Source organism: Crocodylus siamensis, chromosome 3, assembly GCF_052110815.1.
Source record: "Crocodylus siamensis isolate JL-2025a chromosome 3, ASM5211081v1, whole genome shotgun sequence".
Classification (NCBI taxonomy): domain Eukaryota; kingdom Metazoa; phylum Chordata; order Crocodylia; family Crocodylidae; genus Crocodylus; species Crocodylus siamensis.
Genome location: NC_143397.1, coordinates 199138102 through 199154887, shown reverse-complemented (window position 1 = coordinate 199154887; position 16786 = coordinate 199138102). Strand labels below are relative to the sequence as shown.

At 43.0% G+C, this 16786-nt stretch overlaps 1 protein-coding gene and 1 pseudogene across 2 annotated transcripts in view; one reads left to right on the top strand and one right to left on the bottom strand.

The window, feature by feature from the left end:
* C3H8orf34 (chromosome 3 C8orf34 homolog) overlaps window positions 1–16786 on the bottom strand; it is a 324719-nt gene that overhangs the window by 13242 nt on the left and 294691 nt on the right. For both annotated transcript variants that reach the window (XM_090040118.1, XM_090040117.1), the window contains one exon: window positions 14591–14684. In XM_090040118.1, coding sequence (XP_089896244.1) covers window positions 14591–14684 — 94 coding nt within the window. The remainder of the gene's footprint in view (window positions 1–14590; window positions 14685–16786) is intronic.
* LOC149869327 (uncharacterized) lies at window positions 31–946 on the top strand (annotated as a pseudogene).

Here is a 16786-nt window from a genome sequence, read left to right as displayed (position 1 = left end):
TCCAGCACCAACATCTCCTTTTTAGACATGATGATCAGTATGCAGAATGATAAAATACAGACCACGTTATACAAGAAACCTACAGACCAACATACATATCTGCACAAAACCAGCAATTACCCTAAACACACCAAAAAAGCTGTGATATACAGCCAAGCCCTGAGATACCACGGAATTTGCACTGAAGAGAATACCTGGGATTGCCACCTCACCAATCTTAAAAAGGCTTTCACCCAACAAGGACACTTCTCCAGAGAGACAGACTGCACGTTTGAAAGAGCCACCTGGATACCATGTGAAGAACTGCTGCAGTACAGAAGAAAAACGCCCCAAAATTGCACACCGATGGTTATGACGTATCAGCACTCCCTTGAACCTGTATTGAAAATCTTCAAACAATTGCAACCCATACTAGAAAGCGACCCTATTCTTAAAGAGATCTTCCCAGAGCCACCCATCCTAGCTTTCAAACAAGCACCGAACCTCGCCAACCTCATCACCAGGAACAAACTTCCTGAAGCCCAGAACACACCAAAAGGATCCAGACCATGCCATGGCAAGAAATGCAAAACCTGCCAACACATCACCACCCCCACAACAGAGCCATCAGCATTCCTGCATCTTACAGCTGCACCTCCAGAAATGTAATGCATCTCATCCAATGCACCAAATGCCCTGGTGGAAAATACATAGGAGAGACCAAACAACAACTGTGCACCAGAATGAATGCACACTGGAAATCTATCAAAGACAGGAATACCCAACTATGTGTGGGGGCACATTTCTCACAAGAAAACCACTCTCTCTCCAATCTCTCAGTCCTGATCCTTAGAGGAAACTTACTGAACACTTCCCAGAGACACGGCAATGAACTCCACTTCATCGACCTCCTGGATGCTAAAAACCATGGACTAAATATAAACGTTGGATTTATGACACATTATAACCTGTCTGACGTGTGACTCCCCAGATATCTCTCCAGTATACATCCCCCTTCTCTCTCTTCCCCGCCCCCCCACCCGCCGCCTGTCTCTCACCCATTGACTCCTCAATCTACATTTTCACTGACTACCTGTCTTGTATGCATACCAGCCCAGCTTCTGGATTTTCTACTTTTCATTCCATCCAGGAAGAGCACACACCAACTGCAGAAACTTCCTTAGCCTGATGAAGGGTTTTTGAACCTGAAAGCTTGCTTAATAATTGTTTTCCAACAATTTAAGTTGGTCTAATAAAAGATATCAGATTCACCCAAAGAACCTTGTCTGCCTATGTCCTTAGACCAACACGGCTACGACCTACACCCATGGAAAACTAGAAGCATTTTTATGAACAGTTCAGCAACATTTGCTGACCCTTCAAACTATTAGTGATTTAAGCTGATATAAATTAGTAGAACATTTTAGTTCCATTTCTTTCTAGAGTTTATAAGAATAATAATCCTGATGTACTTCTCTTGAAAAATATGCTTTTAGATTAAACAGTTTTTTAGATGAATCATTTAACAAATGTTATGAAATAACTTACATTTAAGTAAATTAAGCATGATTATGGCCCGCTCAGAATTGCAATATCACTGAATTTTATATTTGTGTTTTTCTTCTGAAATAAATAGGTTTGGCACAGCTAAGCGCAGTCCCCAGGCAACTGAAAAAGATGATAATTGTTGTTATATTTTGAATTTAAATGGACACATTCATTCTTTAGTGGCTTGAAAATGAAGTAGATGTCTTAAGGCAATAGAATATGATGCTTGGCCAAAAATCTTTCCTAGAAGCTTTGAATTCTACTTGCAAATGTTTATTTGAAAAAAAAGGATGACCTTTTAAGTTTAACCTAAATGTCAAACATTCTATGTTAAAGTATGTGATGGCATTGCATAAAACAGGAAATCATGGTACTGAAATTTGGATGATTTTGCACTTTGAAATGTATGTAATGAAATGACAGAGAGGAACGTGGAATAGTGAAACTTTTTGCATAGTATTTTGTGGATATCTTCATTAGGGTTAACTGTAACTGGAAAGTTTCTTTTATTAACTTTCTCTGTTTTGTTTAACATGGCTTCTAAAAACACTTGTATCATTTGGTCAGAATCATATGTTTTACTCCAAAAAGATTTATTGAAAATATTCCATGTTATATTTCAGAGATTGTTAAAGATTATGACAAGGACAAGCTCTTATTATGATGAGCTCTGTGATTATCAGATAACTGACATGATCCCCAGTCTTGTAAACATCAAGGCATTAACTCCAAGTTAATCTCACACGTACGTGCTTGCAGCACAATAGTTTGTCCAGAAACAGATCTCCACTTTCAATTCTGAAGGTTTATGTCCTATTACAAGTAATTCTATATAATGTCCTACTAATTGGTGCTGATATTTACAATTAGTTTGAACATGTCCATTAGGACCCTGTTAAGAAACAATATTAGAAAAAAATTGAGCTAGGATAAATGCTTGCTGCTCATGAGATCTCTATTATATGACATAAGAAATGCTAGGGAAGCACATCTTTAAGTGCCAATGTAGATGAGTCATTTTATTATAATAAATGTATAGAAGGGTTTTAAGATAGACAGGACCATTATGATCATAGCCTGACCTGTATTTATAACACATAGATGCTATCCCAAAAATTGAATTAAAGCTTGGAATTTAGAAAGCTATCTTCAGATCACTCTGACCACTCACTCTGTTCTCCTCCTTATTTACTACCCCACAAATCTTTGTGTTATCTGTGTGACCCTGCTAGTAAAAGCCTGACTCACTGATGTCTTTCCATTAGGTCATTTCATTCTGAAACCTAGTGAGCTACTTTTTAATCCATCTAACGTGTGCCTTAATCATGTCATACATGGTGAGCTTTTAAATCAAAATGCTACATGGTATGCCTTCAGGAAAACCAAATATACTACAACTATAATACTGTAATACTCAGGGCTGTACAAATAATTGGTCTGGTTTGGCTCCTGGACCAAAAAAACTGAAGAAGTATTCTTTTTTTTTTGGAATAAAATTAATTTAATTTGGTTCAGGGGGGCATAAGAGTTCATAATGCGAAACTTTTTTTAAAAATCTGTTTTTAACACTTATTCATAGGCAGACCAAATTGTTTGGCTAAATGTGATTATCTTTTATTCGACCAACAAAATAGTTGGAAAAATTACTCTTTGAAAGCTTTTGGGCACAAAAGTCTTTGACAGATTTTTGGTGTGCATTCATTCTGGTATTCAGTTGTTGTTTGGTTTTAAAAACAAAAATATTCAATTACCTGTGGGTGCACACTTCTCACAAGACAGCCACTCTCTCTCCAATCTCTCAGTTCTAAGCCTCAAAGGGAATTTATAAAATACCTTTGTAGATAAGCCTATGAACTTCACTACATAAATCTAACAGATACAAAAATCATGGACTAAATACAGGTATTGGATAACCTGTCTGCCACCTGGTAACTTCAGGTACCCTCTGTATATTTTACCAGCTACAGTCTCTCACCAGGTCAACTTTCCCCACTTTTCCCATCACCTACCTGTCTTGCACCTATGGTCTCCCATCCCCTCTGATCTTTACTTCTATGCATTTTCTTTTTCACAGACCTGCATTTTGAATACTGGCATCTATTCCATGCAGGAGAGCACACAAACACGAGCACACTCTCCCTATGCCTGAAGAAGGGTGTTTGTGTCTGAAATCTTGCAAAGAACAATTTTTCCAAGTATTTAGTTGACCCAATACAAGATATTGCATTTACCCAAAGAATCTTGTCTGCCCATGTCCTTAGACCAACACGGCTATAACCAACACCTCTTCTTTCATTCATTCCATTTTACCTACAATGAAACATTTGTCTTGAGAAGGGAGGGGCCTCCCCATATGCTCTGAAGATTGCAGGACAAGAGCAGCAGAGTACCAGGCCATTACGTTAAGAAAAGTGAAGGGGTTATATCTCTAGGAAGGTATCTAAGGAGAAAAGCTAACTGTGACCCTTTTTGCTTGTTATTCTTGTAGATTTGAAGTTGACATTACAACAGAAGCTGACATCACAACACAACCAGAAACCCATGATGTGGCTGCAAGTGTTCAAAGTTTTGTACAAATACTAATGCGAAGACTCACTGCAATCAGAATATCGGTGTTCAGAATATCAAGGAAAACACATTCTGTAGCAGTAAGATCTGTAATATGACCTAGCAAACAAAGACATTTCAGTTCTGTTTTTAATATAGATATTTAAGTTAGACTCACAGAGAATGATACTATGACTATGCACAGGCATTAGGGTTCTACTGGAAGAATCGCTGCTGTCCTAGTAGAAACCACGAGTATACAAATGTTCACACAGTTTCTCCTGGAGCAAAAAAATGGCTCTGGGAGAAAAAAAAAACATTTCCAACCTAGTAGAAGTTGCTCCCTGGAGAATTTCTGTACGTGAATGCCTGTACACTTACCCTTGTATCCTCAGCACTGTTCTCCAGTATCCCAGTATGCATTGCTCCAGGCACTCCTCTCCCCGCAACCCAGCTCCAGGGAGACAGTTGGTGAAGCAGGTTGAACTCTATTGCTTCAGCCAAGTACAGACCAAATCACACCCACGTCATAGTTTGGAACCAAGAAAGCCCAGCCCCTTCACGTGCCCCTCGTTGTGCTCTAGGGCTACAGAGAGACACAGGGTTCCAAGGTAACTGGCTACCTAGAAAATCACCCTGCAGAACAGTTGGATACAGTCAAAAGATGCTGACCTGTAGGAATTAGGAAGTGTAAGTAATAGGTGATTAAATGTTTTATCAGGTACAAGCATAACAGTTTCAGGAATCAGCAATTTGAGGAGAGAGAAAGAAGCAATCACCAAAAACTGTGGAAAGGCAAATGCTACCAGAACACGGTGTGAAAAGCCACAGATATTGTAATTCAAAAGAAAAGTTGGAGGAGCTAGGAAGGAGGCTAGTAAGGTAAGCTGGGGTGGAGGACCTAGGAGTTTGGCTTCTAGAGAAAAACCTTCAGGAAGCAACAAAGATAGAAGATGGTTTTGTTTATTGGAAATGACAAGATAATTCTTTGTGGAAGTTTTGACTAGTTATTATCGGTTTCTAGAAATCAGAAGAATATGATATCATAAAAAGTCAAAGGAGAAAAAAAAAAAGAGGCACAGGAAAGATGGATTCGCTGTTGGCATTGGGGCCTCTATCAGTAATACCTGACTGGGCCATGCATCTGAGTTGTCACATCTGCCTGTAATCCCTGGCTAATGCAACTGCTCCAGTTCTCTGCAATTGGATTGGCTGCTGAAGTGCCACTCACTCCTTATAGGCAGTACCTGCTACCTCAGGGTGCAGGCATGCCTTCACATAGCCTCAGTCTGTTCTGGCAAGCCTCATGTTCAATGCTCTATGGTTCCCCAGGCTCCTGACTCAGGTTTGGCTTGCTGTGACCCTGATCTTGGATCTCCCCTGAACCTCAGTGCTGACCCTACTCTCTCTGGTTTCCCCAGCATCCTGACTCAACTTGGCTCCCTTGACCCTGCCCTCAGATTTTCCTTGGAACTCAGCAACAGGCTCTCTCACTCCTGGTTCGTAACCTCAGGCTATGTCTCAGACTGTATCGCTTGGATCTCCCCTCTAGGCTAGGTAACTTGTGTCCCTGCCCAGCTGAGCCCAGGTCACTCCTTGTGGCCTGCAGCAGGGCTAGCCACCTGCACCCCAGCCAAACCCTCACAGCTAGTATGAGCTGATATGCTGCAGCCAACAAGCACGGGGCACCTACGATCTCCTTCTCTAGCCCAGTTGTACATACTTTGGATCAAATGCATTGAAACTGTAATTACTAGAGCTGTGCAAAGCTTTGGTCACTGATTCAATTCAGCAGAGATTTGGCTCAATTCAGCAGAGATTTGGCTCAATTCAGCGGCCGAATTTCCTAATCTGAATCAAACCAGGAGACTCTTTAACCTCTCTGAATCAAACCAGAACCCTCTGAATCAATTCAGAGATATTCGGAGAGATTTGGACATAGACACAGCTTTAAATGTTTTTTCTACATACTTCAAGATACCAGGTGGCTCGTGAATGCTGAGATGGTAGGGCAGATGGAGTATCCCACAGGAGTGTGGAGGGGTCCCCAGCGTGCTCGGCAGCAGATCTGTAAGTAGACCAGAAGCACTTCCAGTACACTTCTGGGTCCACTGGGAACAGCATAGGACACACCCCCATCCCCACCCCCGCGACTGGTGCCTCCTAGGTTTGGGGGGGGGAACCTGGGGTCCACCCATGGCCGATGGCCGAGCCAGGAGGCAGGGGTTCTCCCGCACGCTTGGCGACAGACATGAAAGTGAACCAGAAGTAAGTCCAGTTCACTTCTGGGTCTACCGCCAAGCACATGGGGATTCTCCTACACTCCTGTGGGACGCTCCAACCACCCCACCATTGCAGCATTCACAAGCCATGCCTGGTACCTCAAGATATGTAGAAAAACATTTAAAGCTATGTCCATGGCCAAATTGCTGATTCTCTGAATCAGCATCGAATCTTCAGATTTGGATTCCGCCAAATCAAATTGGAACAGTGATCTGAATCAATGAATCATAACTGTCCCAAATTTGGGCCAAATCCAAATCAAATACAGCCTGTTTGGCACACTCCTAGTAGTTACCATGTAGGTGCATTCTTCAGCAAGTATTGTAACACTGCTATCTAACTTATAGTTAGTATTTTGTTATAATATTTTAGAGTATTAATTTAAATTAACTGTATAACTGTGTTTGTGATAATCCCCATGTTTTCAGCACTGAGTTTGCCATATCACATACTAAAGTAACTTTCTGGCTTTATCTGCATGTTGAACAGGAACCCTGATTTTTCTGTAGTACCATCATAGAAGTGCTGGCTGAGTCCCTGATACAGGAAAGTAAGTTTCATGACAGTGTCATGGAGCATTTCTGTATAACTTATGAAAGCTTGGACACAAATTGCTGCCCTCTCCTATGGCCACATCATGGTCACCACCACCTCGCAACATGTGAAAGGCATCACTCCCCCCCTCTGATTCTCTCCCCAAAGAACCATATTTCTACAGTGGGGGGGGGGGGGAACAGAGGCCTGCCCTCAGCATCCCAGAAGGCAGGGCAAGGAGGGATGGACCTTGCAGTGCCCTGACTAGGGGCATAAAGAGCAGAAGGCAAAGTAGGGAAAGGGGAAGTGGGGCCATAGGTTCTGAAACCTGAGGGACTGGGGGCAGGAAGAGCATGAGGGAAACAGGAGTGATTAGGCATGTCCTCTCCAAGGGGAAGGGGAGAGTGATATGAGTTATACTGCAGCATATGGGGTACATGGAGTCACGCACTCCAGACACTGCAGTCCTCCCCCATGAGCCAGTCACCTGCCAACCATTCCATGGCATGGTATACAACATGAGCTCTAGGGTCTGACCACAGCCCACCATTCCAGTGCCCCAGATTCTTACAGAAATAGAGCTCAGAGCAGGGCCCCCAGAGGTGACTGGGGTGACTTTATGCTGTGTTTCATTAATAAAAAAATTATAAATTGAGACAAGTCTAATTCCTGTGCCCTATTCCCACATGGCTAGGTGTTCAGCCAGGGCTACCCTCTTCCTGATTCTCTCATGGTTGCCAGGGGAAAATGTTTTTATGTAAACCCCAGACAGAAGGAAATTTGAGACTCAACTTGCTCTGTGCCCTACTCATGCATGACCAGGTTACATGCCTGCATTACAAAATATAATCTGCCAGGACTTTCTTGACTATGATTCCCTACTGGGGAGTCATGCCCTGAGAACTAATGCCCTAGCAGCAGTGTACCATGACACTGCACTTCCTTTGCCCAGGCCTCATGCAAGATTTCCTTCCACCTGGCCTCACAGATGTTATGGAGGATACAGGCAGAGATGAATAGAGGTGCACTGATACATTGGTCCCATATCGGATCAGCAACAACATAAGGAAAATTGACAATATCGGCAATTGGCTTTTTTTGGCTGATGTGGCCCATAATGTTGCCACTAAATTCTCCATGCATGCGCGCAGCCACAGCACACCACCCAGGTGGCCAGAAATGGAGCCTGGCAGCATGGAGAGCAGCCAGGTCCAGCTTGTAAGTCTGTTGTGAGGGAAAGGGCTGGGGGTGGGGCATATCAAGGCCCCAGCAATGAGGGAGGAAGTGGGGCTGGTGCTGGGGAGAGCCAGGTGCTGCACAGCTGAGGTAGGACACAGGATGGAGCTGGGAGTGGCTCATCTGGGGGGCACAGGGAGGGGAGGCGTTCCAGCCACTGCGCATACCCCTGGAGGGCGGGCTGGGGCCAGGGAAGTGCTGGGTTCTTCCTGGTGGGGGGTGGGCCAAGCTGCGCTCGGGGTGGGGTGGCAGCACTGACAGGGGAATTATAATGAATTCTGGAGTGGCTGCAGTCCTCCCCACTTAACCCACCTCCCAGTACCACCACCACCCGCCCTGAGCACAGCCCAGCCCAGCTCCCTTCTGGGAAGAGCCTGGCACCATCCCAGCTCCAGCTCATAGCAGCAGCCCACCCTTGCCCCACGCACAGATCTTGGGGCACACCCCCCCCATGCCCTACTGAGGTGCATGCAGCAGTGGGAACCACCCCATCCCTGTACCCTACCCATCCCCCCTGGATGAACTGCTCATGGGCTTCATCCTGTCCTGGCTGTGCAGCCCCTTCCCCAACCCCACTCCCTCCCTCCCTCTCTCACCATTGGGGCCTTTATCTGCCCTCCACATCCCTTCCCACCCCACTCCCTTCCCTCTGCCCTTGCTCCTTCCCCCATAACAGACTTACCAGATAGACGTATTCTCAAGCTGCCTGGCTGCACATCAGAATCAGATCGGTAGTGGCCAATAGGGCTCGCTAAAAATCGGCCATCAGCATTGGCCCAAAAAATCTCTATCAGTGCACCCCTAATGATGAAGTGTGGCAAGTACTCTTAGGCCATATGGAAACATACACACAAAGTTCTTCAGTGTGCCCTGAGACACCCACGGGTGCGTTCAACAGGCATGTGTCAGTTGCTGAGGCAGCAGTTCAAGTATTTCTTCCTGCTGTCCAGGTGCCCCATGTCAGGCTTCATGAGCCAGGGGAGGAGAAGGTAGGCCAGATCCCTAATAATGAGGGGAATGAGAAATCTGCTGACCTCAATACTAGGGACTACAAGGCCATACTCTCTCTCCATTACTTCAGGGAGGCTGGATTTGCAGAATCATGCACACTGCCTACCCAGCCAGCATTGATGTGGGTGAAGCAGCCATGACACCCTGCAGCACACCAGAGAAGAAGCTCTTGTGGCTGATGAACAGAGAATGGAGATGTGGGTGCCATCAATGGCTTAAATGCAGTTGGGGAAGCTGATTCAGTGGAATCCAGCAGTGACCTCCTTCAGGTTGCTGAGGTAGATGACAAATGCCATCAACATGTTCTGCATGACCAGATACACCTCCCAGACTGCCTCTGGCTGTGGACTTGCCCATGCCAACATGTTTGTCAACAGAGATTGTCAAAGGTTGCCAGTTTCCAGATGACAATGGCAGTGTACTTCACCAAATTCAGGGGTGGCTTTATGATGATATCCTGTCATTTGATGTGCAGGGCCAGTTGGCAATTATCTCCATGAAGGTGGGCATTGGTGATTATGCTAGGTGCTTAAGACAAGGCTCTCCCACCTGCCAGTGCTTGCTTCATGGATCCCAAAGCACTGGTGCGTCTTCAGATGGTTCCAGAGTACCTTGGACTGCACAGAGATCTATAGGGCCTCTTCTTCCTCATGGACGTCTTCAGTGAGATCCAAGAGGCTGCTTGGGCAGAAGCACCTGTAAAGGGTCTCAAGTAGGAGTGCAGCCATGCGACCCAAAGCCATTTGAAGAAGGCTGTATGCCATCATGAGCTTCTAGTGCATGAAGTCAGAAAGGATACTCCAAACTAACCTGATTCTTTGGCAAGAGGAATGCAGCAGGAAATTGAGCTTCCAGAATGAGAGGGATATGGATCCACTGTGAGCTGCTGAAGTGAAAATTTTCAAGATCGGTAGTATTCTGCTCTGGCTCTGCTCTCTCAATGCAAGGATAGGCTTGCGGCTAGGAGTTCTCTGGGTGGATGTGATCCACTTGGGTGGTCAGCTATTCAGTGCTCTTCTATGTGCTCAGTTGTTTTTGGCACTCTGGCAGTCAGGGGAGCCCGCAAAGCATGCTGGGCTGCGGGCTGTGAACCTTCAGCAGTGCAGGCTGTCTATGCAGCATTCACCTGATCCCTGGAATGCCTGTACAGTCTTCTCCTGGTAGAGTTTTCTAGTTGGAAAAAACTTGTGAGAATTCTTGCAGTGGTTCTGAATGCCTGTATGCAGCCTTTGACTCACAGGGTACATCTACACATGCAATTAATGTATTAAAGTGGTATGGGGTGCATATCTACATGTGTCCCTGTGTAGAGCAAACTGACAGGAGCATCCCAGTCCAGGTCTGCTTCCGCCCTACTCCACATCCCTGCAGCATCCAGGTGGAGCTTCAGACTCCCCTGGGTGCCAGCCCCCGGGCAAGCAGGGGACATAAGGGCCGGTCCCAATTCTCATATGGCTGGGATGCTCTCTGCTGGGGATCAGGACCCTCCCAGTCCCTGTGTGGCCAGGAGACCTGTCCCCGCTGAGACCCTCATGATTCACATGTGGCTGGCTGGCAGGCAGCATCCCAACCCAATGTGGATGGCTTTCCTGGCCACATCAAGATCAGGTCCTAATCCAATCTCCACGTATCTGGGATGTAGCAGTCCTGGCCAGGACAGCATTCCCAGCCACATGGGGATTAGGATGGGTCCCAATTCCCATGTGGCAGGAAGACAGTTGCCCCTGCAGCCAGGACATTACCCCCTCTCCCCCAAATCAGTGCTTAGTCAGGCCCCTGCTCCCTGGCCTAATTAAGCACTGTGGGGAGATGCTCCTGGGCTGACCAGGAGCATCTCCCCACCCCAAATCAGTTTTTAGTCAGGCTCTTGCTGTCTGGGTGCATCCAGATGAGTGAGCATGTGCAGTTTGTGGAACTGCACATCTGTCTGTGGTGCCTCAAACCACACATGCCGCACATGCAGGTGTTTGCACATGCAGGTGCTAATTTGCAGTACAGTGGGGTTTTCCTGATATTGAGAAATGCTGGTGTCAGAAAAACCCACACCAGAAAAAAGTAAGGCTGTGCACGTGGCGGCAACGTGCACCACCCGAAACTGCAGCCTAGGATCTGTGCTCTCAGATTGTCACTGCTGAAGCCCTGGGAGTCCCCCAGAACCCCAGGTAAGGCTGCTGGGGCCATTAGGTTAGTTGAATGCACAGTAAAGTGCTTTGTATAGACATACCAACAGAGAGTCATACAGATTTACACATCTATAAATCTGACTGACTGGACTGTAACCACAATACAATCATATTTCAGATCAAATTAAAAAACCCAACTGTTATATTATTTTGGGTTCAAAGTAGCAGTTAACATAAAACTCTTCCTTTTTTCTCCCATCTTTATGGCATTTCTGTATTTCTCCAGGATAACTGTATTGGATTTTCCTTTATAGTATAACTAAAGAGTTCCAGACTTTTCTATCTTGGGATTTATCAAAGAAAAAAATTTTTTTCCCCCCTTTATCCCAATGTGAAACTTTAAAAAACATTGTTCATTTCCATTTCTTTTGGATTCTTTCTACTTTATTTTACAAACAAAGGGTAAAATTTTCAAAGAACCTCAAATAACTTATGAGCTGAAGAACAACTTAAAAAATCAGTTAGGAGCTAAATACAATTAACTGACTTTCCAAAGAGATTTAAACTCTTAAGGGAACTCTTGAAAATTTGGTTTAAGGACAGATTTTTCAAGACACAAATGATAGTTAGGTTGATGGGAATCAGTTAACTGTCATGATTGATTTTAAGATTCTTTTTTTAGGTTCCCAATTCACTTGAAAATGCTACCCTATATAAACTCGTCAGAGTTTGAAGCACAATACTTACTAGAAGATATTCATTTAAAGAAGTCTATAAAAGAACACAAGGTGACTCATATGCCTTCTCACTTAACTTTCTTCATGAATAGAGTTTTCCTGTTGCCCAAGACTAGCTTTACACATGGTTGCTATTATCTCAAAGAAGTCAAAGAATGTGGTAAATATTACCCACATATAATTTATTAAAAGTTGAGTCAAAGAACAGGTGTTGCTATTGTAGAGATTAATTCTGTAGCTCTTCTGCTTAGACTCATAAATTATGAACTTTCAAGCCCTTCAGCACTAAATCACATATACAGCATCCACACAGATTTATTAAATTTAGGATGAAAAATGAAATGTAATCTATTCATACCTTGCCAGCTGCTCTACCTTCAGTGAACACTCAGAACTGGCATCAGCAAGTATGCCAGGATGCTCATTGGCTGTCTATGTTACAGTTATTTCAACACCTGGGGGGTTTGCAGTTCCTATTTTCCAACAGTTGCAGTTCTGTGCTGTGGGCTTGGCAACAGCACTAGCATTCCACCTCCAGATGGCTACTATTACCACATTATTATTATTTTTTAAACTAATTTTTCAACCCAATTTACCTTTCTCATATGTCATATAACATGGCAATATTGCTTAGATCAAAATGCTTTGCTCTGCTGTTATAGTTACAATAGTACAAAGAATAAACCACTTTAAATGGTACAGTGGATAACTATGCAAGATGCCAGATAGACTTACAATCAAGGTGCAAGCACATTACAGCTGTAAATTCTTTTCATGAAAGAAATTATTGTTTACAATTATAATTTTTTTCTTCTCTGTTCTGTGTCACAAGTTTAAGCTAAATCAAAAAGTGGTATAAGCATCAAAGAGTTTCTATAATAGTTACACAGTGGTCACGTCAACACATACATTAAGAAGCTTTTCCTAATGCGCATTCAATTTAGTACCTCTAATGTGAGATGCTAAACAAATGTGCACTTGGCTGCCTTAATGTAAAATAATGCAATGTGCACAGTTTTTAAGTGACGCTGAATGTGCAATAGCCTGTTTTACTACACATTAGCATAATGGTATTTTTTATGTGATGCTTTAATGCACAGTAAAATAGGCTACTAGACTCTGGGAACTAGGTTTGTTCAATATCAGCAAAAGAAGACTGAGAGGTGACTTGATAGCCACCTACAAGTATGTCAAGCACCAAGATCTAGGGGAGTGACTCTTCAGAAAGGCACCCCCCAGGGAGGATGAGGACCAACAGGCACAAGCTAATTGAGGAAAGATTTAGGTTGGACATTAGGAAAAACTTCTTTTCTTTTAGGGTATCTAGAATCTAGAACACACTCCCAACAGGGGCTGTGCAGTCACCATCCTTGGAGGTGTTCAAGAGGAGGCTGGACGAGCACCTCACTGAGCTCTTTTGAGCCCAATAATCTCCTGCCCATGGCAGGGGACCAGACTTGATGATCTTAACAGGTCCCCTCCAGTCCTTTGATTCTATGATTCTACCATTAAAGCACATGTGTAGATGTGCCCAGTGGGCTCAATTCAATATGCATTTAAACCTGCACTGCTTGTGAATCCAGGGTAATTCTCACCCCTGGGGAGATGGTAAGCAGTGGGTCCCTTGACCATATAGCTCTGGGTCTAGTCCTTTACCCAGGGCTGAGTATCACTTTCATGATACTCATCAAATAAATAAGAATTTTAGGTTTAACCAAAAATGAGCCCAAATCCATTGCACTAATGTAGTGACAGGAAATGTATAATTATTTTGTTGTGACATTAAGAATGTTCTGATTCATACTTTGGGAACTGCAACATTTCAATTTTAACGTGCAAGTCACAGGCTAACTGTGAATTGACAAAGTCACATGAGCAGATATAATTCTTGAAATGTTTAAGGGACAGCATTTGGAAAAGGATATTCTGTTTATCATACATGATTTTCACTAATTATAAATAATGCCCTATCTGCAACTATTCCATTAGCAAAATGACCTAACCTACTCTAATGCTACTTACTTAAGCAGTTTCAGTTCCACGTGCAAGGTACTCTAAGCACCTGATTAAACAGCCTGTTTTAAAAAACATAAAACCTAAAATAGTTTTAGAAATAGCACACATTTTCACACCGGCAGATCACAAAACTACTGACTGTGCTTCAAAAATTTTTGCAGGACTTCTGATATTTCCAGCAAAATTATTTACAATACTTAATGGCCAGATACAATTGGTTAAGACTTCAATATATGGAGCTTTACAGAGCGTGTTACTTGTTAGCCCTTCTCTCATTTAGGTCAGAATCCCATTGACCTTTGCTAACATGATTCTACCAACAGCGTGCAACAGGGCTATGGTGCTATACATGCTGCTTACATGATTCAGAACATACAGTCTTAACTGTAAGAACACCTATTTAAAGAAACCCTTTAAGACTATGCATTCAGTCATTCAGCTCTTACTTATTGCTTGTGTACATAATCCTAGTGAATCAGTTACTTGTGTGATTTAGGGGTACAGGATCGGGGAGGGAACAAGTATTTTTTACATATACTCTCTAATATACAATCAATGACCAACAAACACACTCACATTTATCTTGATCAGCTTCCACTCCTTCACTCTCTGTGTCACTTGGCAATATCCAGGGTTGGTGGACAAGCTGAAGTTGTTGTAAGAATTCATCCTGTTATAAACAGATTTCTTTTAGATAAAGTTACTTTGAAACATTGAATAAAAATATAGATGATAGCCAATACTGTGACCACAAGTAGTTGGACAAACCAATCTCAGACCAAACATGTAAATGACTGTGCAAGTTTTGGGATCATTTTCTAAATTTATTTTTTCTTTTCTTCTGGGAAAGTATTATTCCCTGAATTAATACTTTTATAATTCCTGGATCTCATCTCAGAGACATGGTAAAAAAAATTCTGTTAAAAAAATACCATGAATGCCAATGCTCTTTGATTCATAGCACTTCTAGGAATTGTCATATAACAGGAGTTAGAAAAATGCCAATAATGAGGTTTGATTTTGATTCTATTTGTTTCTATGGCAAAAGTCCCATTGATTCCCATACTACAAAGTCAAAGCCCTGTGACCTAATCCAAAAGTTAATGAAAGTCAATTAAATTTTGTCCACAGGCTTTCATGGGGCAGACTTCAATAGGTACAGGATACCTTTGCCTCGTGGTATTGCAAAACAACTGAAATATGGAAATGTTTAAAATCAACAGGGTTAAACTGTTTATAGTAAAAGACAATTGGAAATATGGTTATATATGAACTTTTTAAAGTTAGTTCTAAACATAAAAAATGAAATGGCAACTTTTTTTACAATATTCCTGAATTTCAGAGAGTAGTGAGACAATTTAGTAACCGATGTATAGAAATGGTTTTACATTCAACAGCAGTGCAGAATTCTGCGATGCAACACTATGTTTGGAGATGAAGGATTGAGAATATAATTTAAAGGCTGTAAACATCCTAGATCAGGGTTGTCAACCAGGGGTACACGTATCCTCGGGGGTACTTGAAAAAGGAGCTAGGGGGTACGCGCAGACGGGCAGGCAGGGAAGGAGCACCACCACCCACCACCCCGCACTGCCATCTCCCAGGAGCAGGGCCGGGGGGCGGCGAGGGCAGCGGCTTTCTTCTACAGGCCGTACAGGTGCCACCTGGCTGGCTGGACACAGTGGGTAGGAGCTCATACACGGTGGTGGCCACTGCCATCCACCACTCCACTCCATCAGAAGTATACTCCTTAAAAAAGGTTGAAAACCCCTGTCCTACATACTCAGCTCCTACAAAACATGTGCAACTAAGGGAGATTTACCAACCTGAAAATCTGGCTCCACAGATTAAGAATTCACATACGTGAATATTTCACATATGTTAAATCCAATAATCAATTTCAAACTAGAAACCATTGCTTGCTTTACTCAGCTGCCATAAGCTGAAGACAAGACTGACCAGGCAAGACCTAACCTTTTGGGAGTAAATTATTTACTCAGTCAGTAATCCTGTTAAGAAAATGGAAGTTACAACACTAAAAACACTATGTATAGGGCTAAAGGTCCACAGACTTCAGCCCTATGCATGTGTTTTCATTTCAATGAATGTTATTAGTATCAGAATGAAGGCTTTGACTGCAATCATTTGGTTGTGGAGCAGGATTCCTGCAGTATGGGTGCACTGCTGCTATCACATGATTAGGCTGCTCTTTTATCACTTTTGATCATCTGAGTGTTCTTTAATAACCTAACCAATAAGGAAAGAAAAAGAGCAGAGAATTGGTCAAGCAACACTATAAAATGGAATTAAAGCATTCTACTAAAGAGGCATAAAAGTTTATATTCCCATCGCTAGCCATCGATCCTGTGTTAGGGATATGTGGAGTCTAACTGATGCAAAAGCACGGTGATCAAGACACCTTCTCTTATAAATAGATTTCTTCAGTAAAAATAAGGTTTACATACCTGGTTTTGAAGAAAATCTGAACTGAGGCCTTCTGCACTGATGTATGCATGGGTCTATCATTAAAGAATTGGCCCTTCACATTTTCTCACATATTACTGCCAAATGAATTGCTGCATGAACTTGCTGCCGTGGAAGTGCCACTCAAATAAAACTGCCTAGAGGGATTGTATTATATGCACTTTGATTTTTTTTTTGTCAACTGAAGCAGCAGGAGCGGCAGAAGAACACCTGGGGTGTGTTTTCTGGGGTAGGAAGGCAATGAAAGAAAAGGTCATGAATGCCCTGCTGCCTCACAAAAAAATGTCA